Consider the following 26,548-nt stretch of genomic DNA (forward strand, 5'->3'; position numbering starts at 1 on the left):
AGTTTAGTTAGTTTTCTAGAAACATGTTTCCCCTGTACAATTAGATTCTTCCTTTGCTGTCCACAGTGAGTGCCACAAAAATTATATAGACATACAGTGAGGAAAATAAGTATTTGAACACCCTGCTATTTTGCAAGTTCTCCCACTTAGAAATCATGGAGGGGTCTGAAATTGTGCATGTCCACTGTGAGAGACATTATCTAAAAAAAAAAAAAATAAATCCAGAAATCACAATGTATGATTTTTAAACTATTTATTTGTATGATACAGCTGCAAATAAGTATTTGAACACCTGTAATTGCAAACAAAGGCTACTGTACCAAATATTAACATTGACTTTCTCAGGTGTTCAAATACTTATTATCTGGACCCCTCCATGATTGAATTTTTATTCAATGTTTTGCTTATTTTAACTATATAAAACCCAAATTCAGGGTATTCATGTATAAATGTGTACTTAAAAAATGCAAATGACATAGTGAGTTTAACTATCTTTATTTTAGACATTTTAAAGATTAAAGTAGCTGCTTGTTAAGGGGTGCATGGGGGATTTCTCCTTCTCGAATTTACTCATGCTAGGTTGTTTCTTTCTGTAAAAAACCCCCCAAAAAACCCCCAAATACACAAAAAAAACTTGTTTGAGTATGTAAGATGAAGCAATTTGTGTATTGTATTTTGTAGATGGCAAGTTGACAACCATGGCAAAAAAATATATATAAAATATAATTCAACTTGGTTTTACATACTAGAATATATAGTATTTTTTTTTGTATAATAATGAAATATATGCAAAATTAATTATGCAACATTGAAAATAAGCATTTGAACGTAGTAAAGCCGCAGTTTAAATCAGTAAAGTTCGAAAACAGAAGTTAACTGTTGTAGCAGATAAACGCTATAAAAAGAATGAGACGGACAAACGCAGCGAGCAAACAGGATAGATAAAAAAAAAACTCGCCTTTCTGAAGTTTGGTGTGCTCACTAATTAAATCCCTTTAGATGTTCCTATTAAAGTGGCCGGTGAGTCAGTAATGTTTTTACACAAGACTTTTGGCTGTTGGTGCCATTTACTTGTGTGGTACTTGTGTGCTTAAGTGTGACCTTTTACACAGCACATTGCTCAAGGTAATGATGAATGGTCTGTTGGTAGAAACGAGGCATCATGTACACTCCACTGAAACAATTGTATTTCTCTGGCTGGGTGCATTCTGGGCCACTGGTGGGCTTTGTACATGAATAAAACATCTCTAAACTAAAACTAATATCTTTTCCACCCACCCAAAATGTGAAGTTTTAAATACTGTATGTGTATATGCTGGTTAATGTAGCAGTACACATGTACAGGCCACTGAGACAATTGTGTTTCTTTGGCTTGGTGCATTATGGGTCAGTGGTGTAGACCTGAACCTCTTATCCCTGTGTAAATGATTCTCTGAAGACAAATGAAAGACAAGGCAAGAGAAAGATGAAGGCATGCAAATTAGATGTATTTCTTTTAGGGTCATTCAAGTGTATAAACATGGGTTAGGTGGTGTCTTGTTAAAACTGCAAACTATTATTATTATATTTTTTTTTTTTTGCTTGTTTGGCAAAGTCAGCAATCTATTACTAAAGTCTGAGAAAAGCAGCAAAGAGCATGTATTGTAAAGTCCACCAAGTCAGCCTTTATCAGTGGGTGTCTGTGGGCGTTCACTTCTCCATCGGCAATACCAGTCTTTTCTAATTTGTTTAGAAATTTGATACTAGTGTTGTATGATCTTTGCTTAGGTTCCTGTTGAAGTCCTTCAAAACTTTACAACAATTTTTTAATCCGTAAATCTTCAATATGCATTCAGAAAAGAAAAAAAAAAAAAAAAGGTTAAAAAAAATGGGAATAATTTACTATCATTATATAATATGACGTATTGCCTAAAAAATAATGTGTGGAGACTTTTAGTCTACTGCATTTATCAGCATATGGGTTCTACTTATAAACAGTGTGTATATATAATGTATACATGTAGTCCATATTGTTATACATACAATTTTGAGTGGTCTCATGTAGAACACCCCAGGCTGCCTCACCCTATGTCAGTACCTGACTTTACAAACACACTTGTGGCTGAAGAAGCACAAATCTCCCTAACCACACTCCAAAATCTAGTGGAACATCTTCCCAGATGACTAGAGGTTATTATAACAGCAAACTGGGACCAAATGTGGAATGGGATATTCAAAAAGCATAGATGAACCTTATGGTTGTGTGTGTGTGTGTGTGTGTGTGTGTGTGTGTGTGTGTGTGTGTGTGTGTGTGTGTGTGTGTGTGTGTGTGTGTGTGTGTGTGTGTGTGTGTGTGTGTATAATCTATCATTATTATACAGACATGTACACAGTTTTTGTTTATTTATTTATTTTCCTTTTAGAGGAAACTGTTTTACAAATTTTCTATCTCAGTATTTTTTAATTAAACCTCAGGTGGCTCTTCATGTTAAGTAGTAAAAGATCAGAGGCATTTATGTACGTGAGCACACACACACACACACACACACACACACCATTAAGCTCATTTTTGCCAACTTCTCCATGAGCTGTGGACTTTTCACTTATTTGGTTTTTTAATTTACACGAGTTTACACCTCATAGCAACATTATGGCTTGGTAACAAATTTCGAGAACTTTGAATACTGACAGACGTGTTGTATCAAAGGTTCATAGTTTTTCTTTTAGGATTTATTGATTCATTTTTTTGTAGGTTATTGCAGCTATTTCAGTGTGTCAATACAGAACAAAGCCATTCATTAGAATAGGTTCTGCATTTGTGTGGGGTCTGTAGGTGAAGGTGCACACATCGACAAAGGTCCCAATGCGGTATTAATAAGCTGTGCCGAGAGGCGATTTAAACTATGAATTAAAAGCAAAGTTACTGCGTAGACATAAGCGTGAGTTGTGGTATTAAGAAATAACCTCCTCAAAGAATGAATGCAGTATAGAAAGTGTGACTGTGTGATGAGCATTTATTATGTAAAAAAAAAAAAAAAGATACCAAATGGTAGTTTTACAAATATTTCTTGTAAAGCTTTTTCCTCCAGTGGCCGACTGTAGAACTGTAGAACCTCAAATGCATTTTGATTGCTTCGTTGCAAATCCATGATTGTTGGATACAGAGGGAAAAAAGAAAATGCTGCTTACATATGATCAAAAGCCACCCCACACATACATATAAATACTGCAACACATTTACACATTAATTACCTTATGATGTACGTCGGCTTCTATATTTATTTTTAGCATTTATAAAAAAATCGATCTGTTTTTGCATGAATTCTTTATAAATGCTTTATTGATCCTTTGACTTTGAATGTAGACATTTATTAAGATTGTTTTTAGCTCTTCTTATACACAAAACTTCTGACTTTACATTTGCTGTTGTGGCTTTAGTCAGATTCCTATTCAGAAAAAAAAACTACTTTCTATACTTTTCTTATGTTTTTTTCTTATTGTCAAAACCTTTTGTTCTTTAATCATTCCAGGGTCTCAACCTCTCATCAACATGGACATCCAATCGTGGAGATGCCAGTCGACAAATACTGGACGCTGTAAAAGTAGGTTTAATGCTTGTCCTTGTTTCAAATGGTCTCTGCCAATGTTTTGGAAAGGGGGGGGGGGGGACTTCATTTTCATGTGTATTCAAGCAGGATTTTTTTTTTTTTTTTTTTTTTTTTTAAATCTTGTATAATATGATCTGCTCTGATATAACCTTGTAATTCATTTTATAAAATCCTTTTTTTTTTCTTTTTTTTTTCTTTTTTTTTCTTTATCTAGCGAAGGATTTGTAATACAGTGTATAAATGCTTTAAACATATCCCTTATTAATATACTATTATTATGTATTATATAATTATTGTCCTGCAGCATTTAAAGATGCCAGAGAGAACATGCTGGCATGGGAATGCAGGAGGAGGTCTGAGTGCAGATCCCAAAAATGTGGTAAGCGTTTTGTTTGGCACTACTCTGTACAACCATGAGGGTCTTAAAAGCATCTCCAAAATGTACAGCACAACAAACCTTAGGGTGGTGTAGGCCTATTTTTTCTGATAAAAGAATAAGACTTCAGTTTAGGATTTACACCATACTGATGTCAAACCCATTTCTTCTCATTGTTCAAACTGATAAGTGAAGTGAACTGAAGCTATTCACATCCCATTTTTTCCCCCCCTTTCCTCATCATGTTGCCTCATTGGATGCAACCAAGCACAGGTGTTGGCTATTTTTAATTAAATTTATTTTGTCCCCTTGCCATTCTGCCAGTGCCTCGTTTTTTTATGTTACCATATTGACAGGATTAGAGGGAGTTAGCTCTTTTTTATTTTTTATTTGCAACAGTAATGGCAGCAGGTGGGTTTGACGGCGTAAACAGGTTGGTTGGCACAAGCAGGCGCAGGGTGGCTCTGGGGAACCGAGCTGCGTGGGATGCCAGGCACCACCTGCAGCGGCTACTGCTGCTTTCTGCCTGGGCCATATGACACCGCATCCCTTGGCAATGCCACAATGTGTGTCTGTTTTGCGGTTTTGGAGATGATGTTACCTTTTTAAACTTCTTGGAAATGGAAAGTTGCAGAAACAATGAATATATAGAATGTTTAATCCCAGGAAGGTAAATTGAGATTACCGTATTTTCCGGACTATGAGCCGCTACTTTTTTCCCCACGCTTTGAACCCCGCGGGTTAAACAGTGAAGCGGCTAATATGATTTTTTTCGGGTTTTTCCCGGTTTCACAAGCTTCAAGCCAAAAAACTGAGCCAAATAACATTAGACCAATGAAATTGCCAAACGGGTTCCTGGTGAATCCTAAATATGGATGAGGTTCCTCTGACGTTTGACCTGCCGCTCACTCGGACTGGCAACAGTAAATGCGAATCATTCGTTACGCTGAAAACAACGGGCATGAAAAAACACACTTCACCTGTGTTCTGAGCTGCACGGCATCGGGAGAAAAGCTTCACCGATGGTGATTTTTTAAACGCACGACGATGCCAAAAGAAAAACTCCCGAGAGAAATTGTTGTGAAAGGAAGGAGGAAGACAGTGAACAATGACTTTCTTATTAGGCTACTGTTTAGATACTGTGTTTAGATACAGTGGCTGTGTACCACTGTCTTTCGTTAAAGCCTGTGTAAAGTTCATTAGTTTCAATGAAGGAACAATAGATACGGCTTATAGACAGGTGCGGCTTATTTATGTTCAAAATAAAAATCTTTGAAAAATTCAGTGGGTGCGTCTTATATATGGGTGCACTTAATAGTCCGGAAATTACGGTACATTTGGCGCACTTTTTATGCAAAGCAACCTTCAACGTGCGAGTACCTAAAAGAGTTCACTGATACTGGCAGCTTGTGGTGATCTGGATGAAATGTAGTATGGAAGCATAGTTGCAAGTTGAGAAATTGTCCCACACCACACTCAAGATTTGACGGCTGAATGCCGGTGCGGTAAAATAGTCTTGTGTGGGAAAATTTGCAGGAGAATAAAATTATTCACGCGACTCCTGCAAAATGGTCTTAAAAATATTTGTAAAACATAAATACATTTATTACTAAAAACAAATAATGTGTATTTACTGCATAAAAGCAACAATGGCAGCTGAAATAAAATAAAACAATTTACAGGCACAATGTCTGAAGCACAACACAGAGGTGAATAACAGTGCTACAAATATTACTTCATTATTAAAGAAAGGAACAATACAGCACAACAAACGTGGCCCTTTTTAAATGTCCATGTTCATCATTTACACAAAAAGTCAACCTTAAATAAAACCAAATGTTTATTTTCTGTTGCTTTTTTTTTAATCATGTTCAAAAGGGAAGCAAGTGAAACAGAAAAAAAGCAGAGTAGCGGGAAGAAGCAGTCAATGCCTTGCAAAATAAAACTGCTCATACATTTTACCTGCGGGCTTTTAAAAAAAGAACACGTTTTTTTGCAGAAGCAGGACTAAAAACTCTGTCCCGTGCAGGTCTCTAGTTGCACGTGTGTGTCATTTGTGTCATGTTTGAGTGACTGTGCAGTTTTTTTGCACATCTCATCATACTAGTCTTTTTAAATTCCAAGAAGAGATTAAAATTATAACTACACTGTGCTTGGTTAAACAATTTTGTAAAACAAATTAATCTCATTATATTCCCAGAGGGCCTTTGCACACACAGCTTTAATGTGCCATCAGATTCATCCCATCAGTTAATTATCAAGTCCATCATGGGGTGGAAAAAGAAAGGAAAATGCTAAACTGTGCACGGCTGTGAGTCATGCAGAGCCAGGCTTTGATACGTACACTAAAACTGCAGGCAAATGATATTTTATTGTGGACCAAGTCAGATCTAATAGATAGTTGATACCGTGCTTATATTTATTTATGTTTTGATGATTTGCATCCGGTTTATGCATCAGTATCAGAACTGTACAGAATTAACCTATTTCTTTTCTTTCCCAAGCTAAAGGAGGTGGACTCTGCCAAAATCCTATCAGCCATGTTTGCATACGTTTGGCCTAAAGATCGACCGGATCTGCGAGCTCGAGTGGCCATCTCACTCGGCTTGCTCGCAGCAGCTAAGGTAGGTTGGCATTACTGAACCATGGGGCGGTGCCTGTTAATTAGTCATTTCCACCAGTGCCATAGACGTAACATCTATTGTTTGATGCCTGTGATGTCACGTCTAGCTTCAATTATCTGGAGCCCTTGTGATGTGCTGCTATTCGAATCAGTACAAAGAAGAATAGACCAGCAGTTTTTTTTTTTTTCTCACAGAAGCCGTTTAGCAGTCAACAAAGAGGAGCGCAACAATTCTGCTGCTTATTTATTTTTTCTTGATATGATTTGTCATTAATTTGCACCCGAAAGAAGACTGACACGATCACGACTCAAGTTTATTTCCGCCTTTTCTCGCTCAGCACGAGCCCAAATTAACTGCTGCATGCACATTCCATTGTTCTCTGTCGTTGAGCCCAGTCAAAGTGAAATGCAGTATACTGTATATTGTATTGTTATAGGTGTTTTTGATCTGCGATTTTCTCTTTGATTTGAGATTTTGTGCTTGCAGGATCAGGTGGAAGGAAAAGGGGCATTAATATTTTCTCATCGTGTTCATGCTGGAGTTCAGGGGATGGCATATCTGGAAACATAGATAAAGATTGACAAGCGTGTCGGAAACTGATAACCCGCATTCTTTTACCAGCCTGTCTGGTGCCACCTAATTCATATAAGAAAAGAATGTCCATCAGGGGTCCTTCAAAAAAAATTTAGATCATATCATACTGAGAAATCTCCAAAATCCTTTTCTGTCTTGATCAACTAATCCAGAGTTATTCTCTTACATGAGTAATTAAAGCTGGTTTCAGTCTAGTCACCTTCAGACATGTCTCTTACTGAAAAGGGCAGCACCACAGACACATGGAAGTGAGACTCAAATATGAAGTTATTAGCTGATTGTTGGCAGCAAATTCTTTTTCCCCACTTCAGTAATTGGTAATTGTGCTTTTCTTGCCCGTTGCAAAAACTGTTCTTTTCAAGCTCTATTTCTATTCATAGCAGCCGTACATGCATGATTCTAGTTTGCTTTGTGCATTGTTCGTGCTTAAACATTATGCAGTTCAATTCAACACAAGGTGGAGAAACAATCCCCCACAAGCTGGAATGCTGCCATTCAGCTAAAATTTCATTCCTCACTTTCATGGTCCCATTTAAGCGTAAGGGTTAAAACAAAAGTGAGGGAGCAAATAAAGGGGAAATGGCACCATTGTGTGCACACTCCGGCCCTGTCTAATGCAAGACAGAGCTTGAACAGCCGAGCAGCTGTCCCCAAGCTTTTAATTAGCTTTAATAACCATTTCAATTCCATTAGCGGATGCATTAACCAACTCATTTCCAGATCTGTCTAGAGGAGTGTGCGCAAAAACACTCAGTGCCTCTCTTTCATTCATCAGCATGTTTCCTCGGCTCACTCCATCTCGCACTTTGTCTGTTTCGTTGACTATCACCCCCCCACCCCAATTCTCTCCCAATTTTCTTCCCATACTCCAGCTCACCAATGTGATGGTGCCCTTCATGTTTAAATATGCGGTAGACAGCCTGAACCAGATGTCGGGACACATGTTGAACCTCAGCGACGCGCCAAACACGGTGGCCACCATGGCAACGGCCATTCTCATTGGCTGTAAGTAGCCCCCCTCTCTTCTTACTTGGCAGGTGTTTGACTTTATCTCAGGCAGAACAGCATCCTTATGAGCCAAGTGACCTTTACCTAAAAAGCTTGGTACTTATATTGCCTTAAAACCATTTGTTGTTTTAGTGAGGATCCACCGCATCTGCCAGCGCAGATGCTAATATAATTTGGTGGGTTTTCTTGGTGTCAGTTTTACTTCCACTGAAAGGGAGATCCTCCTGTCGGACTAGTTTTGGATGCTTGTTGACACCTCAGTCTGTCTGACACACACACTCACACTGCCTTTGTCTCCCATCTCATATCACCATGCTTTTAAAATTTATTGGAATAGGGCAAAGCAGTGCCCGGATATTTGAGCAAGTCTTACCTTGAATAATGAAATAATTGACCCGAATTTCTAACAGCACCCATTACACTCAATGGCATTATTATTGAAATATTCTGCTTTAATATACACTTGACACTTTGAATGTAGTTGCTTATGTGCTTGCTCACTTGAGTAAAATAAAAATGAAGTTAACGAGTAATAGCAGCTACTCACTTTGCAAGAATTATTGTAGCATGCCGTCCAAATGTATTGTCACTTCTCCCTGTGGCTGCAAATTTAATGAGAGACATTAGGTTCTGTGCACACAGACCATTAATTGGAGCTGTCTGTCTGCGCCTCTGCAAATACACACTCACTCTCTCTCTCCCTCACACACACACACACACACACACACACACACACACACACACGCGCGGTGTGCACCTTTTGTTTTTTTTCACCTGAACAGAATTTGCTATCGCAGAAATTGGATGTATGCGTTTATTCACAAGCTCGAATTCTGAGGGTGAAAGGATTTATGCAGTATGGAATTTGTATTCATATTCGAGGGCAAAAGAACGTGATTTTTTTTTTTTTTTTTTTTAGCAAAAAGCTTTTGTTCCACCCTTGTTGTCCTTCAGAGACCTTAAGAGAGAATCTAGTAACATGATTACTTACCCTGCTATCAGAGCAGAAGCTACAGGTGAAGGGCACAAGATGAAGAGTTTGGTTGGTTGGTTGTGTTTGATTATTTATTTTCCCCTACCCTCTCTCCTATCTTCCGAGGATAGTAAGCCCTGTAGAACCATTTTTAAAATGTCAATTTAAAACGTTGTTGTCATGTAATATGTAGACAGGTGGGAAGCGGATGCAAGTGCGGAAACGTATTAATAAATTGCAAATTGAAAGAAGCACGTAAAATAACACAATTACACAATACCAAATACATGACCCGAAACACAAAACAACTATGAGCATGGACATGAGCAAGATAAACAGAACCTGATCATTAAAAAAGAAAAGAGCATGGAAAGACAAACAAAGAGACATAAATTGCCATGAAGGCTACACATAAATACACGTGCTCATTATCGGTGTACACGAACAGGTGCGCAGGACAAACACAGTTCGTACCTGGTAGGAAACGTAGTCCTTGTCCGTAATTCTAAGTTATTTCCAAACTACGCCTTTCTTGCGACGGTGCGGCTCGTTTGAACGCTAGACAGTTTGACTAGTTATTAAGTCTATAGTAATACAATGTAATGCAATTTCAATTTAAGTACGTTGTGCTATGTATTGTGTGAAGCAATGCTTGTTTGTCTCAGACGGTGTGTCCCGAGCGGGTTCAGCACTCTTCAACGAGCTTCGCAACGCGGTGTTTGGCAAAGTGGCGCAGAGCTCCATCCGGCGCATTGCCAAGAACGTCTTCCTGCACCTGCACAACCTGGACCTGGCGTTCCACCTGAGCCGGCAGACAGGCGCGCTGTCTAAAGCTATCGACCGAGGCACACGAGGCATCAGCTTTGTGCTCAGTGCTCTCATCTTCAATCTCGGACCCACAGCCTTTGAGATGGCACTGGTCAGCGCAATTCTGGTCAGTTAACATTAACAGTTTGTATATAATTTATATATTGATATAATACAGGTTTATGTAGGGTCATATTAGTCATTTAGTATCACCTATTGTATTTAATAGCAGTTAGCAAATTACAAGTTAAGGTAAAGTAATTGAACTATTTTTCAGTTAACTATATTTTCATTAGATTCTCATTAGTGTTTATCTCAGTGTCGATTTCGAGGCATGTTCACACCCATAGTAATGGGTGGGAAAAAAAGGTTGAATCACAAAGCAGTTAAGCTCACCATAGACTGAATTAAGCAGTCTGCTTCTTTGGCTGGTCTGGACTAATGCAACGCTTTTGAAGATCACACACTCGCCGTGTATCCACTTGCAGTGTGTGATTAACCTCCACCGCTTCATCACCTTCAAGTCCTTCGATGATTGAGACATTAACTCTGACCACACCTTTACTTTGTCCATTCGTAACACTCAATTTAATGGGCATAATCACAAAATGGAGACATGGTAAATGCTCCCTGAAGCAGTTCGACTGCTTTTTAGCCAGTACAAGTAGGCATTCCCCCCTGGTCTGGAAATTCGTGTGTGCTTTAGTTAAACTCTGCTGTTTATCTCTCTGGCAGTATCATAAATGTGGTGGTCAATTTGCTCTCGTCACTCTGGGGACCTTATCGGCGTATACGCTATTCACCATCGCAGTTACACAGTGGAGGTACAGTATAATTCTTTAATTACATATGTGTAATATACAATAATTTATTTATTTGTTAATTTTTTTTTTTTTGCAGAATATATGTTGTGCTGTTGGTGAGCAAGTGCTGGTTAATTTTGATAAAAAAAAATTTTTGATTCATAGCCCTCCTTTTAAAGTGTTTCTTTAAAAATAGCTTATTCACAGAGACTTCTCTAGCTCTATGTATTTATTAGCAACATTATAAAGCTGTGCTATTGAACTGAGAAAAATATGTTCCAGTAAGAGACTTTCTTAGGAAGGAGTTTCCCATGTCAGCTCTGTTACCAAGTGTTTCTCAGGTCAATGTTTATGCAGTTTCTTGATAACAAGCAGCATGCCTCATGAGCATCAAGGGAGAAATAAATAAGTAAAACAGAGGTTGGTGAGAAAATAAATGTTTTTAGTGTATATAATGTCACTCATAACAGCAACAGCATTTTCTATTTAACAACTCATTTCTTTTGCATGTATTCAACACTATTAAATGTAAATGAATATTTGAAAATGTAATTGCTGTCAAATTGCTGTGGTATAGGAGGAATGTAAAACTGTGGGATGCGTTATATGAAAATAATCAACTTAGGGAGGCGCATTCCCATCCCTATCAATAGCACATTCGAAAGTCTTTGATTTGTAACTCACTGTATAATAATCGTACACACAATAAGGTTCAAGTCTGGAGACATACTTGGCCATTTCCTTAGCTTCAGCAAGGCAGTTGTCATCTTGGCGCTGTGTTTGGATTGGTATTATGTTGGAAAACTGCGGTTCGGCCAGGTTTCTGAATGGAGGGCATCGTGTTCTGTTTCAGAATGTCACAGAACATGTTGGAATGATTGTTGCAGTGTGCAGCGCATCGTCTCAGCACTGACAAGCGGACGTTCTGTTTCTGCAACCTCTAAAGCAATGCTGCAGCACTCATGTCTGTTTTTTTGAAGCCAGCTTCTGCACCTGATGCACAGCACGAGGATTCAACTTCTTTGATGGACCCTTGCGAGGTCTGTTCCGAGTGGAACCCGTCTTGGAAAACCTCTGCATGACCCTGGCCACACTGTACTCTAACTCGGTTTCAGGGTGTTGCTGATCTTCTTATTGCCTCGGCATCTTTGTGGAGAGCAACAATTCTAATTCTCAAATCCTCAGAGTTCTTTGCCATGAGGTGCATTTGTTAAAGCACCAAGCAGACAAAAATGAATGACACGTGGCTCTGCATCCTTACACGATTTACAGCTATTATCACTTAGAGTTTACTTACTTTTGTTGCTATAGAAGCTGCCTATTGTCTATTCTGAAATTATACCCAAGTTTCATTTCTGTAGTATAGTCCCTTAGGAAGATATACTAAAATGTGTGCGCGCGTGTGTGTGTATATATGTATGTGTGTATATATGTGTGTGTGTGTATATATATATATATATATATAAAGTGCGTGTGCGTGCGCTTGCCTAAATGCTTGCCTCTACTTGACATGCTGTGTATGTTTGATCAGGACCCAGTTCAGGATAGCAATGAACAAGGCAGATAACGAAGCAGGCAACGCAGCCATCGACTCTCTCCTTAATTACGAGACTGTAAAGGTGAGTCGCCCCTCGTCATCCCGGCCACGAGCCACCAGCACGTTTCCTGGCACGAACATTTCTTTTGCAATTATGTCCCGTTTAATTAGCTTGTTAAGTTCGGCGGCGCTTACATACGCAACACAAAAAAATCAAGTTAATCTGCTTTTGGGATTTAAATGCAGAGTGCAAAATAAACCAATTTGCACGATAGGAGAATATTAACTCTCTTTAGAAATCCTTTCTCGTCTGTTTACTGCAATAGTCTTTAACATTTTTCACTGATGGTTTTGATTAATGCCTTTAGCTCCTTTGTCAGCTCTCTCCACTTTCTTCTCCCTTTCAGCTTTTCTTTTCTACTGCTTGCTTTTTTCTGCCCTTGTTGTTAAGCGCAGATGTATTTTGTATAAGTCTTTATTTCGAGTCACTGATGTCAATGCAGCTGGATTTAGTATCACTGTAAACCAGCGTGCATACATAATTAGATCGCCACCCACTCCTAATCTGTTCTACACTCGCAAAAGCTCCTGCAGAACATCAAAACACACACACACACACACACTTTTCTCTTCTCTGCATACTTGTCTCCCTCTATCCTGTTGTACACATTTCCTGACAGCAGAGAAATTGCTATGAAACTCCTCTGCTTGCTCCTTGATACCTTTCGCTCCCAGAGCTAATTGGCACAGGAAGTTCTTGTTAAGTTTGTCGGGATCTAATGAAATATTCTGATTGTCATTACCGTCCAGTAGATTATTATTTTTTTGATCATGTTGCCAGTGGCGGCAGCCACACACAGTGTTAGTGCGCTAATGAAGCCAAGCAGCGCTCTCTGCATGTTGCAAAAAGGGTCTCAAAACACTGTCAACGTGGGCCGGTATTGGAGACTCTATTTCGTTCATTTGCACCGTTGCTTTTTGTAATCATGTCATCAGCAGTTCTGTTGATAAGACTGATTCATTTAATAAGCCGCGTTTATCGCCTCACCTCTGTTTGTCACGTTTCGAAACTAATTAATGTAGCTGTGATGCAGTTCTATTTTTGAACACCAGTGCCTGGGAAGTCGTTATTTTTCTTTTTTTTCTTTTATTTAGCTTTTTGTTTCTTCACTGCAACAGCCTCACTGTGTGGCCTTTAAGCCTCTGCTAAAATATATTCATTTGTTACCTGGTTACTGCTTTGTTCATAAATCTGTTTGGTTCTCGAGCACCTCGACATATTTTTTTTTAAGGTAGAAAAGCAAGTGTATTATTGTTTGAAACTAATCTCAGAGAGTTGACTTTTATCAAGCGACGTAGATAAAAGTGAATTTGGCTACTTGAAGACGCAATTAAGTATGGAGAGTATGTTTATTTGACATTCGTCCTCGTGTACTCAAATAGCTGTGAATTTCATTATGCACCCAGCCCTCCAGCTGTCTTGTGTCCTTTTGTACTTGTTCATGACGTTCTGACTTATTCTCTCTCTCTTGCTCTCTCTCCCTTTCTTTTTTCTCTTTTAGTATTTCAACAATGAGAAATATGAAGCAGAAAAATATGACAACTTTTTAAAAGTCTATGAGTCCTCGTCTTTGAAGACTACCTTAACCCTGGCCATGCTAAACTTCGGACAGAGTGCAATCTTCACTGTCGGCCTCACGGGTGTCATGGTGCTTGCTAGCAAGGGCATAATGGCAGGTGAAAATCCTTACTGCATATTAAACCTTACGAATGTTCAGGTACACTGTATGGACAATAGTATTTGGACACCTGACTTATCCAACCCGTACGTGGTTCTTCCTCAAATTGGAACCACGAAGTTGGATGCAAGATGTCTTTTTAAATATGCATATTTCCTTCACTTGATTTAGGGGAACTGAACCTATCCCAGCATGATGCACAGCGTGAGCGCCGTGAAGATTTGATTTACATGGGTTATATGAGGAAGAGTTCTGACCTCAACCCTACTGAACATTGATGAATTGGAATGTTGACTTCACTCCTTACCCTACATCAGCATTTGACTTTAATAACACCCTTGTGGCTAAACCACTCTTCAACATCTAATCTTTTAAACATCTTCCCAGAAGAGTTGAGGTTTATTATAATGGCAAATGGGGACATAATGTGGAGAATAATGTTCAAACAGTGCATTCGAATCTTATGGTCAGGTGTCCAAAGTCTTTTTTCATATAGTGTGCATTGTTTTTATTAAGATTTCAAGGTATGCATAAGCTCTATTGTGGGGCTCATTTGTTTGCACCTTTAACAAAAAATCTGGGGAGGTTGTGTTTTTTTATTTTTATTTTCTTTTTTCTTTTTTTTTTATAACCGTTACCACATAATAAAATCGTGTTTTAGTCTGAATAAAGTATTTATATTATTGTGAGCTGGTTGACTACAAGGTGACTTTTTAGTGTGTTATTGATCATGTTGGTTTTATACTTTCAACTCTGTTGATATTCCACATACCGTGCTCATTTAATCTTGTTGATTTTGAAAGGAACCATGACTGTGGGAGATCTGGTGATGGTCAACGGACTTCTCTTTCAGCTCTCAATGCCCCTTAACTTTCTGGGCACAGTGTACAGAGAGACAAGACAGGCTCTTATTGACATGAACACACTCTTTACTCTACTCAATGTGGACACCAAGATTAAGGTAGACCGATTTCCATGATCTCCACACCACATATCATTGCTCAAACTCTGCATTTGTTTTTGCATTTATTTTGTTTGATTTATTAATGTAGTCTGCTTGATTGAGCCAATTCACTTTAAATTATGTTAAATTGTCCCTCACGTTAATAACTGCAATCCCCTAGCTTCATCAGGACCTTATTGTTCTGCCTCTCCCGAAATGCCAGGGCATTCAGCAGTAGTTCCATATTTTTATTCCTGGCTCTGTGATCTGTGGATTTAAGAATTTGCATAGCATTTACTATAGAATTTATTATAATCCCTGCAACATTTTTAGAAGAAGTTGAAATATATTTAAGTTGATGAAGCTCATTCTTCATTGGGCTAATTCTGCATGCAGCATATAATTATTTCCAAAAAAATCTGTCTATTTGTTCCAAGCGATCAGCAATGTGGCGCATGCGTATACCCCCACCCACCCAATGCCTCGCTGCATGACTGACCAGCCCATCAAACCATTATTAAAGGATCTCATTCGATTTCTCAAATAACATGAATTATTGTATTTTTTGCATAAACTTTTTTGCATTTTGGCACCACAGATGTCTTTACAACAAAAATAAAAGCACAATTTTTAATTAATGATACACGATTCACATGCCAGCATTATCACATGGCAAAAATTGCTTAAAACTGGGCTAGTAGGACTTGGTAGGATGGAACAAATATTTTTTTACATCGCACCTTTTTTATTTTTATCTTATTTGTTTGGTTGGATGGTTAGTTTTTTTTTACGGTTAGTGTTTTATTATAGAATAATTTACACAATTTATTGCTCTAATTGTAAATTAAATATTTGAAAAAATGGCAAATTATTTGTTTTCCCCCACTACTGGACAAACATTATATTTATTTTTTCACTTTGCTAATCAATAAACTCATTCATTATGTGCTTTTTTGTGTCACAGGAGAGAGACCTGGCCCCCCCACTGCTTGTTACCCCGCAGGAGGCCTCCATCCGCTTCGAGGACGTCTACTTTGAGTATCTGGAGGGACAAAAGGTCCTCAATGGGGTTTCCTTCGAAGTACCTGTTGGGAAAAAAGTGGCCATTGTTGGCGGGAGCGGTTCCGGGTAAAAGCATCACTTTAGTTCTTCACCAACAGCCTACAGGAAATTCTGTTTTCGAATGTTTCTTTAATAACAACTGCGAAATGTATTCTAATAGGAAGAGCACAATCGTACGGTTGCTGTTTCGCTTCTATGAACCCCAGCGAGGTAACATCTATATTGCAGGCCAGAACATTCGAGATGTCAGCCTGGAGAGTCTAAGAAAAGCGCTTGGTGTGGTCCCTCAGGTAAATGAGTTTTTTTTTTTTTTTTTTATAAACAGTTTAAGTAATTCTGCAATGCAGATTTTATTCATTCACTTGGTTTTATTATACTTGTAAAGTACTTGTACAGACTTATCCAAGTCAGTGTGGAATCATAGTCCTGATATAAATGCAACATGATGCCAGATTCTCTGTTGTTGGCCATACTCTAAGATTTGTGTACCAAGTAATTCTAAGAGTGGGATCAAATTGACAGGAGCCATCTCTAGACACTGGTGAAATCCTGGCAGAATTGACACTGTTATTAATGCGATGAGGTGTAACCAAGTATTGGGGTGGGGGGGTAGTGGCACCTGTGACAATTTATTATGTCTGGGGAGCTTATTTGAAAACCGTGCAATACCAGCAGATAGAAATCAAGCTGCATGTTATTTAAGAAGTCAATGCACAAACACAGACAATTTGTTGAAGCATATAGGATTGAAACCATGGGTGGATAATTAAGAGCACAAGTGGATTAATGCAAGTGTAACATGAAGATGGCGATTTGATTATACTCTTACTGGTGAGCCTCACATGTGCTACTGGAGACCTGCTGAATTCTCTTGACATTTATATGTAAATAAGGGCTAATAATACTGTAATCCTACACTGTTTATGTTCTGTGGCTTGATAACATGCTCTCGTGTCGTAATGATAATGTTCAGCTAATTTGGTATTTTAATACCTTCAGTGTTCTCTGCAAATAGTTATCAATCATTATGAGACTCATACAGTCGTTATTATGCGTTATGTATTATTACTGTTTCGATATCTTAAAAAAAAGAGCGAAAAATCTGATAAATGTGGATATACAGATATACAGTGGTGTAAAAAGGTGTTGGTGTTTTCCTGATTTATTTTTTTGCATGTTTGTCACACTTTAATGTTTCAGATCATCAAACTATTTTAAAGATAACACAAGTAAACACAGCATGCAGTTTTTAAATGATTGTTTTTTTTACTGAGGGAAAACAAAATCCAAAACTACATGGCCCTGTGTGAAAGTGTTTGCCCCCTAAACCTAATAACTAATAACACTTTTTCACACCACTATACATATGACAATTTATGCTGAACAAACATTTTAATAATGCACTTCTGAAATATAATATGAGATGATCTTGTTGTTTTTGTTTCAGTAAAATAAACGACTCTCAATAAAGATCCTGGGACTTTTAGTCCTAATGTCAATCTGTTAGGAATAGAACTTTTGAGAGATTATTACAATATATGTTTAGCCTCAACAAACACTGATGCCAACATATGACTTTTCTCTTTTTGGGCTTAAGGATGCAGTCCTCTTCCACAACACCATCTACTACAATCTGCAGTACGGTAACATCAATGCCTCACCAGAGGAAGTGTATAGAGTAGCCAAGCTTGCCGGTATCCATGACGCCATCCTCAAAATGCCCCATAAATACGAGACGCAGGTTGGAGAGCGAGGCTTGAAACTCTCAGGTATAACTTTGCTGATGTAAAGTGAACATTCTTTAATAAACAATTCACAAAAAGTTCTGATAAGGTACAGAGCACTTATGTCATTCATTAGTGTTGTTATTTAATTGCTTAATGTGCATCATTATGACCTTTTGGTTTGACGCGAACGCAACTGTACAGTCACTCATGGATGAATAAATCACTAGGCTGGGCACCTAAGCAGATGTTTTTGTCCAAGCGGTTAGTTTATAGCAGCCAGTCGCATGATAAATTGTAATTTGTTTGTTTAACCTTAATGCACTTCATGATAGAGCAGCAGATCTCAACACCACCTACTGCACAAGCTACTTGTGTGTAGTGCGGCAGGGGGTAGAATTTGCATCCTCATCTCAGGTGTGATCTGATTAATGATGGAACAATTTGTACAACGAGCAATAATAACTTGATACTGACATACGACCTTTTCAGAATTAGTAACACACTGGTATGTGGAACAGTGATGGAGGTAAATAATAAAGTACTATACAACCGTCATATGGCTGCTTTCTCACACAGTCATATCATGAGAGAAATTCATATGTGTCTTTTAATTTGTATTGATGCATTTAACTAGATAACTAGCTCACCATTATTAAAAATGGACGCTTGTACTTGCCCTGTGTCTAGCTAATAATTTCTAATGACTTGTCCACCCCTGATTGTTCATATTGTTTAACTTAATAGGCTATTTTTATCTTGACTATTTACTGTAAGATATGCTCTGTTCATCAGAGCGGAGCTCTGTACATAATGATTCCTGTAACCTTTTGTAAGTGATTATTTGCATTTACGGAACTTTCAAGGATATCAGTGATACCAATTCGTGTGGTAATTAATGGAATCTGTCAAAAAAACTATATCGGCATACTCATTTGATTCACTTGGAGAATTATAGATTTGGGACATTATTCGCCTCGTGCAAATAGTGTTCATTTTGCAAAAATGTTTTATTAATACCATATGCTAATGCAATTTTAATGAGAAACACTGTGACTATGCATGTAAAGTACAGTGACCCAAACACTCCAGCACACAATTATACAAGGTCAGGACATTTTACTTCCTGAAATAAAAGCTGCTTGTCAGCAGTAATTACAGTTGTCGATAATAATTAGCATAATTAAATGTGAATAGTGTCAATTGGGCCATTGACTAAGTCATTGTGTATCGTTATAAATATTTATAATGATGCGTTGCATAATGCCTTCGTTAATGACCTTGCACCTTTCTGGCTGCTGATAGGTGGCGAGAAACAGCGTGTCGCTATCGCCAGGGCGATCCTGAAGAACCCTCCTATCCTACTTTACGACGAGGCAACGTCCTCCCTCGACTCAATCACTGAAGAGGTTCAGTATTTGTTTTTATATACATATCTATCCAATTCCCAGGAGCTCTTACTAGTGCACTAACAATAGCAGTAGAAAAGTCTAACATAGATATTGTCATGCAGATGGAATGAAATGAATGGAACTAAGGATAAACTACAGTAATAACCAATTATACATTTTTATCTCTCATTTTATTGCCTTCTCTGATAGTGTTAATTTGCAATGCTTTTTTTCCACATTTTTATTACTTTTGAAAGACAATTTTGTCAGAAATCTAGTTAATTACAATTAGCAGCTTACTTTTTCTTATAGTGATTACATACATAAGATATAAACAACGTAAACTGTAAACTGTTTTTATTTATTTCTTTTTTTTTACTTATTTTACTGATATCCTGGTGAACAGCGATTTATTGCGTACAGCTGACAATGAAGTTTTAAAGAGCACAGCTAATTTTCTCTTGGAGGAGTTTTCATATTTACATTCAAGAAGGAAGCATAGCTCCATGTTTTTTCTTTTTTTTTCTTTATAAGGATGAGGCTTTATTGGTTATTACAGACACAGGCAATGTTTGCTTTTGAAGGCTTTTTATTTAGCCATTTCCCCCCCACGTATCATGTCACAATGAAGTCCTCATATAAATTCTGTCAATCATATTGTTGCAAGATATTGCAGATGAACAGGAAAAGCTCTTGTTGAAAAATCGCTGTAGGGGTGTGTGTGTGTGTGTGTGAGATGAACATTTGTGAAATTAATTGAGTTTTACTTTGTTGATTTCTAGAACATTCTGAGCTCCATGAAAGAAATGGTAACTGACAGAACATCTGTCTTCATTGCCCACCGGCTGTCCACCATTGTGGATGCAGATGAGATTATTGTGTTGAATCAGGTAAGATCACATGCAAGATTAATTCATAATTGTGTTCAATTCAGTCTCATAGATAAGAGCTGTTTGACTCCTAGGCCACACACAAACTCTGACTAATTAACTGCAGCCTTCCCAAGTGACACAAAGTGAAGCAAACCAAACAGAGAGGTGTAGAGGTGAGCATTTCCTGGTCGAGGGCTTTGCTGAGTGGTTCAGCTGCTGTTTTCTGCTGACTGGAAGAAAGCCTTCTGGCACAGAACCTTAACTGCAGATCATATTCTTACACTTTGTTTTTGAGACATAATTAAATGTAGCTGGGCCACTTTATTTATTTGTATTTTTGTTAAATCCCTGTCTATTCTCCTCAGAGTTTGACACAACCTCAGACAAATTCCGTCCTTTCATTTTAACTAGTTTATAGGTGAGGTGGCCTTGAGCATCGTGCTAGGAATAGGAACCTGTGCTTGTTTGCTAGAGAGAGGGAGGACCGCATGAATCGCATGTGTTCTGTTCACCAAAGCTGACCTCGAAGAAGGTTTTTTTTGTGTTGGTGGGTACAGAAACTATACACACAAAACCAACAACATTTTACTTTTTCGAGTTTTATTTGTCTGATAGATCCCCCACATGGGATTTTAGATTTGAGAGAAAACAAACAAACGAAAAAAAAAGAGAGATTTTCCAACAGACTGACTAAATCGGTACAGTGCAAGCTGGTGCAATGAAAAATTGTGCCACACTCCAAACGATATGGACAATGGTATAAGAAACTGTAGTGCAAAACGGTGCACAACACTCTACCCTACTCACGGTAAACGAAACAGTACGAAAATGAACGACAAACAATTAAACACGGTATACAACACGGTAGTGGTGATACTCACAAAAGAAAAAAAATACAATCATTCATCAATACACACCACACACATCTGGCCAATCCAGTTCCATTCTAAATCACATAAACAAAAGAAAACTCCTCCCGCACGTGCTCATGTCCATGCACGTGTATCTTCCTCACCAGGATTTTATGTACATAGCTAGGTAGTGCAAAATAGCTCATTAAAACATTGCACGTTTGCTTGGTTTTTACCACATATGATGTCTATAATATTTAACATTGTGCAAAACAAAAACATTGCATTTCTAAAATAATTTCATAACTTTTAATCATGCTTATTGCGATGTCATTACACTAACGATATCAACTGCTCTGTGGAATTGAAGTTATATTTATATTAAGTTTGTAATCTGGCGTACCAGTGTAGATTTATTTATCACTAGAGACAAAGCACTTTTGTACGTCGCTCTGGATAAGGGTGTCTGCTAAATGCCGCAAATGTAAATGCATTCGAAATCTGACAATCCAACTCCACCGTTCCATGAACTTATTCATATGATTTCATCTAGCTCTGTTAAAGACTCTTTAAAGAAGTTAATAAATCATTATAAATGACTACTATTATTATTATTGGCTCCTTATATAGTGCATTTGGTAGATGTCCTTGTCCAAAGCCACTTGTCATTATCTAATTTATACAACTGAGCAGAAGAAGGTTAAGGGCCTTGCTTAAGGTGCTCAGCAGTGGCAGTTTGGTCGTGCTGGGATTTAAGCGCAACCTTTTAATCAGAATTTAGCATTTTGTTGCTGTTTATAAAATATAGTGATTTTATAGTAATTAGGGATGCACCGAAATGAAAATTCTTGGCCGAAACCGAAAACCGAAAAAGGAGGAAAGCAAGGCCGAACACCGAAAGAAATTATGCCAATTATTATTACCATTGCATTTATGGCTATGACTGTGTACAAAACTTACTAAAATCAAGGTATTCCAATTGCATAAATTAATATTAAAGTTTCAAAGAATAAATCAATTACAAATTATGAAAATATTTATTTTTAGCACATTGCAACAATGCACAGGATAAAATAAATAAAAATGTTGTCCCAAATGTTTAACTTAAATGCACTCATGTGTACATTAAATAATAATGTACAGGCCCTCTGGCCTGCTGAAAGGTTGTAAAATTAAATATGTTCTTTCATAAAAACAAAGTGCATTCAGAACAAGTGCAACTGCTTAAAGATACAATACAACAATATCACTGGAAAACTTCCTGCCTTTTCAAAAACGTCCACCGCAGACTGAGTGCGCGTGCTCGGAGGGGTTTTGCTTTTCTGTGCCGCGTTCCTCTCATATTCAACATAGCGATTGAAATTTCGGCATTACATGTTTTACAAATTGCTATCCATGGGTCTTTCTCAGATATACTGAAATACGTCCACACCGCAGACATGTTGTTTTAGACATGCCCGTGCAGGCAGCGGTTTCTGTTTGCGTCATCACAACAAACTGTTTCAACCGTGTTTTTTTGGTGATCAAAGTCTTTCGGCCGAAAACCGAAAATGCACCTTTGGGCCATTTTCGGCCGAAAATTTTCGGTGGCCGAATAATCGGTGCATCCCTAATAGTAATGGTTTGGTCAGGTGAATCAAGTTGGTGAATCAAGTTTGTATCTGAACTGTAGTTCACCCAGCAGAAAAACATAGTTTATTCTTTTTAAACGCACCTATTTGATTAAAAAATTGCATCTCCTCATGTTAAAGAAATTCTCTTTCCTTGTTGAAAATGGCAACAGTTTTGTTCTTTCTACAGGACAAGTCCTGAGAAGAAAAATCCTAAAACTTTACCACATCAGTTTTCTTTTCAAAAGTTTATCTGAATCATCCACCACGTAATCATTGTCAAAATAAAAGAACAATTGATATCACACAATTCTATATAAACAGTCATGTAACAATAAAAGTAGCCCCTCTTTGGTTTTACATATCAGGAAATTATATACAGTGAGGAAAATAAGTATTTGAACACCCTGCTATTTTGCAAGTTCTTCCACTTAGAAATCATGGAGGGGTCTGAAATTGTCATCGTAGGTGCATTTCCACTGTGAGAGACATAAATAGTTAAAAAAAATCATACATTGTGATTTCAGAATTTTTTTTTTTAGATTATTTGTATGATACAGCTGCAAATAAGTATTTGAACACCTGAGAAAGTCAATGTTAATATTTGGTACAGGAGCCTTTGTTTGCAATTACAGAGGTCAAACGTTTCCTGTAGTTTTTCACCAGGTTTGCACACACTGCAGGAGGGATTTTGGCCCACTTCTCCACACAGATCTTCTCTAGATCAGTCAGGTTTCTGGCCTGTTGCTGAGAAACATGGAGTTTGAGCTCCCACCAAAGATTCTCTATTGGGTTTAGGTCTGGAGACTGGCTAAGCCATGCCAGAACCTTGATATGCTTCTCACAGAGCCACTCCTTGGTTATCCTGGCTGTGTGCTTCGGGTCATTGTCATGTTGGAAGACCCAGCCTCGACCCATCTTAAATGCTCTAACTGAGGGAAGGAGGTTGTTCCCAAAAATCTCGCTATACATGGCTCCGGTCATCCTCTCCTTAATACAGTGCAGTCGCCCTGTCCAATGTGCAGAAAAACACCCCCAAAGCATGATGCTACCACCCCCATGCTTCACAGTAGGGATGGTGTTCTTGGGATGGTACTCATCATTCTTCTTCCTCCAAACACGTTTAGTGGAATTATGACCCAAATGTTCTATTTTGGTCTCATCTGACCACATGACTTTCTCCAATGACTCCTCTGGATCATTCAAATGGTCATTGGCAAACTTAAGACGTGCCTGGACGTGCTGGTTTAAGCAGGGGAACCTTCCGTGCCATGCATGATTTCAAACCATGACGTCTTAGTGTATTACCAACAGTAACCTTGGAAACGGTGGTCCCAGCTCTTTTCAGGTCATTGACCAGCTCCTCCCATGTAGTTCTGGGCTGATTTCTCACCTTCCTTAGGATCATTGAGACCCCACGAGGTGAGATCTTGCATGGAGCCCCAGTCTGAGGGAGATTGACAGTCATGTTTAGCTTCTTCCATTTTCTAATGATTGCTCCAACAGTGGACCTTTTTTCACCAAGCTGCTTGGCAATTTCCCCGTAGCCCTTTCCAGCCTTGTGGAGGTGTACAATTTTGTCTCTAGTGTCTTTGGACAGCTCTTTGGTCTTGGCCATGTTGGTAGTTGGATTCTTACTGATTGTATGGGGTGGACAGGTGTCTTTATGCAGCTAACGACCTCAAACAGGTGCATCTAATTTAGGATAATAAATGTAGTGGAGGTGGACATTTTAAAGGCAGACTAACAGGTCTTTGAGGGTCAGAATTCTAGCTGATAGACAGGTGTTCAAATACTTATTTGCAGCTGTATCATACAAATAAATAGTTTCAAAATCATATATTGTGATTTCTGGATTTTTTTTTTTAGATTATGTCTCTCACAGTGGACATGCACCTACGATGACAATTTCAGACCCCTCCATGATTTCTAAGTGGGAGAACTTGCAAAATAGCAGGGTGTTCAAATACTTATTTTCCTCACTGTATATTTGGTCCTTAGCAGGTCTTAAAATTATGTAAATACAACCTCAGATGAACAACACAATATATATTACACATTATACATGTTTACCCCAAGAAGTAAAAACATCAGCAATCATCTTAAAGAATGTTCCTTGTTGCTGCACTAAAATTATGGGAAGGGTTATAAGGCCATTTTTGATCAATTTAAAGTCTTTCTGCAGTGAGGAACATTATTCACAAGTGGAAAACATTCAAGACAGTTGCCAATCTTTCCAGGCGTGGATGTCCCAGCAAATTCACCTCAAAGTCAGACCGTGCAATGATCAGATAAAATGCCAAAACCCAGCAGTTATATTTCAGACTCAGCAGGATTATTAGTGATCCTATACACAGCAGCAAATCTACAACAGAAGGGATGAAAAAGAATAGAATCAAGGTGTTGCATAGGCCCAGTCAAAGTCCACACTTCAAACTGATTGAAATGCTGTGGCAGGACCTTAAGATAGCTGTGCATAAACGAACGCCGGCAAAACTCAATGTCAGAATCAGAAATAGCTTATATTACCAAGTATGTTTATGCACACAAGGAATTTGACTTGGCGACAGGAACTTCCAGTGCAGGAGAAAGTACAGACATAATATAACAAAATATAAGCAAAACAGACTATTTAATAATGCACTATATACAGAAGTAGATATATTGTTTAAATGAATGTACAGATGTTATTTACAAATTTACACTTCGGATTCTGTGTCTAAATGTCACTTATGATTGACAATGTTGTGTGTGTGTGTGTGTGTGTGTGTATATATGTATGTATATACTGTATATGTATATACACAGTGAGGAAAATAAGTATTTGAACACTCTGCTATTTTGCAAGTTCTCCCACTTAGAAATCATGAAGGGGTCTGAAATTGTCATCGTAGGTGCATGTCCACTGTGAGAGACATAATCTAAAAACAAAAATCCCGAAAACACAATGTATGATTTTTAAACTATTTATTTGTATGATACAGCTGCAAATAAGTATTTGAACACCTGTCTATCAGCTAGAATTCTGACCCTCAAAGACCTGTTAGACATTTTAAAGGCAGACTAACAGGTCTTTGAGGTTTAGAATTAATCATCTTAATCATCTTTTTCCACTATGGTGTATGTTGTGAGATGGAACATAGTGCCGCTACCATTCCATTTGAGCAGTTTCAGCACTTGCACATGTACGGTGATTTAATATGGTGAATGTCTTGCTCAGCGAGTGGAGGAAGTCTTGAAATCACGATTTTATTCGACAAGTAATTTATCAAGGCAGTATTCCTGATTATGAAAATATGGCATATAAAAATAGAGGGTTTTTTTTTTTTTTTTTTTTTTTTTTTTTTGCTTGTTTAATTTAAGACGCACGAACACAACTGGCTGTTCAATGGCGTCATTGGTGCTCAGGAGAAGAGGAGAGGGAGGATGGGGTGCGCTGGAGCTCATTAAAATAATGAGTGGTAGTGCTTAATGCTTGGCTCTAGCTTCGACACCTCCATGCATCTCTCAAGGGTGAGGACCTTTCAGCCTAGGGAATAGGGGAGGCATCGAGACAAAGGTCAGAGGTTGTGCCTCTTGACTTTTGGAGGTCATAGTTCGTCTTCACACTGTGTGCAGCCGGAGATGGTTTTGCTGTAAATTATGGTGTTTCCTGAAAAGATGGCACTTCAAATTGGCCGTGCCTAAAAATACAGCCAGCACATTGGTGGCGTAGTAGTTTGACATTCGTCTGCAATTGTATGAACTAATTTAATATATTATTTTATGTTCCCATTCTTTTTATTTTTTTTCTCTTTGTTGCTGGCAGTCCTTTAGGGCCTGGTGCTGCGAGCGCGCCCACACACAGCCTGTGTGAGCCTGCTCAGGGCCGCTACATGTTTTCTCGTCTGTGTCTTCTTTCTCTCATACGCCCTCTTTCTTTGGCTCATCTGCCATTGCCCCTCATCTCAGTGCTCTCATTTGCTTCAGAATCACATCCATTTAAGACAGTCGATAATGCACAGGCGAGCAGCACTGTAATACACTCATGCGGGCTCTTCAAGCGCT

At 38.2% G+C, this 26,548-nt stretch overlaps 1 protein-coding gene across 1 annotated transcript in view; it reads left to right on the top strand.

The window, feature by feature from the left end:
• abcb7 (ATP-binding cassette, sub-family B (MDR/TAP), member 7) overlaps window positions 1-26,548 on the top strand; it is a 36,413-nt gene that overhangs the window by 7,916 nt on the left and 1,949 nt on the right. Inside the window, exons 2-15 of the mRNA XM_083560283.1 lie at window positions 3,510-3,581; window positions 3,892-3,966; window positions 6,468-6,587; window positions 8,054-8,186; window positions 9,828-10,096; window positions 10,705-10,793; window positions 12,304-12,391; window positions 13,872-14,046; window positions 14,852-15,009; window positions 15,956-16,119; window positions 16,214-16,343; window positions 17,651-17,822; window positions 19,083-19,186; window positions 19,951-20,058. Of these exons, the coding sequence (XP_083416409.1) occupies window positions 3,510-3,581; window positions 3,892-3,966; window positions 6,468-6,587; window positions 8,054-8,186; window positions 9,828-10,096; window positions 10,705-10,793; window positions 12,304-12,391; window positions 13,872-14,046; window positions 14,852-15,009; window positions 15,956-16,119; window positions 16,214-16,343; window positions 17,651-17,822; window positions 19,083-19,186; window positions 19,951-20,058 (1,857 nt within the window). The remainder of the gene's footprint in view (window positions 1-3,509; window positions 3,582-3,891; window positions 3,967-6,467; window positions 6,588-8,053; window positions 8,187-9,827; window positions 10,097-10,704; window positions 10,794-12,303; window positions 12,392-13,871; window positions 14,047-14,851; window positions 15,010-15,955; window positions 16,120-16,213; window positions 16,344-17,650; window positions 17,823-19,082; window positions 19,187-19,950; window positions 20,059-26,548) is intronic.

This window comes from Silurus aristotelis, assembly GCF_946808225.1.
Source record: "Silurus aristotelis genome assembly, chromosome: 14".
Taxonomy (NCBI): Eukaryota; Metazoa; Chordata; class Actinopteri; order Siluriformes; family Siluridae; genus Silurus; species Silurus aristotelis.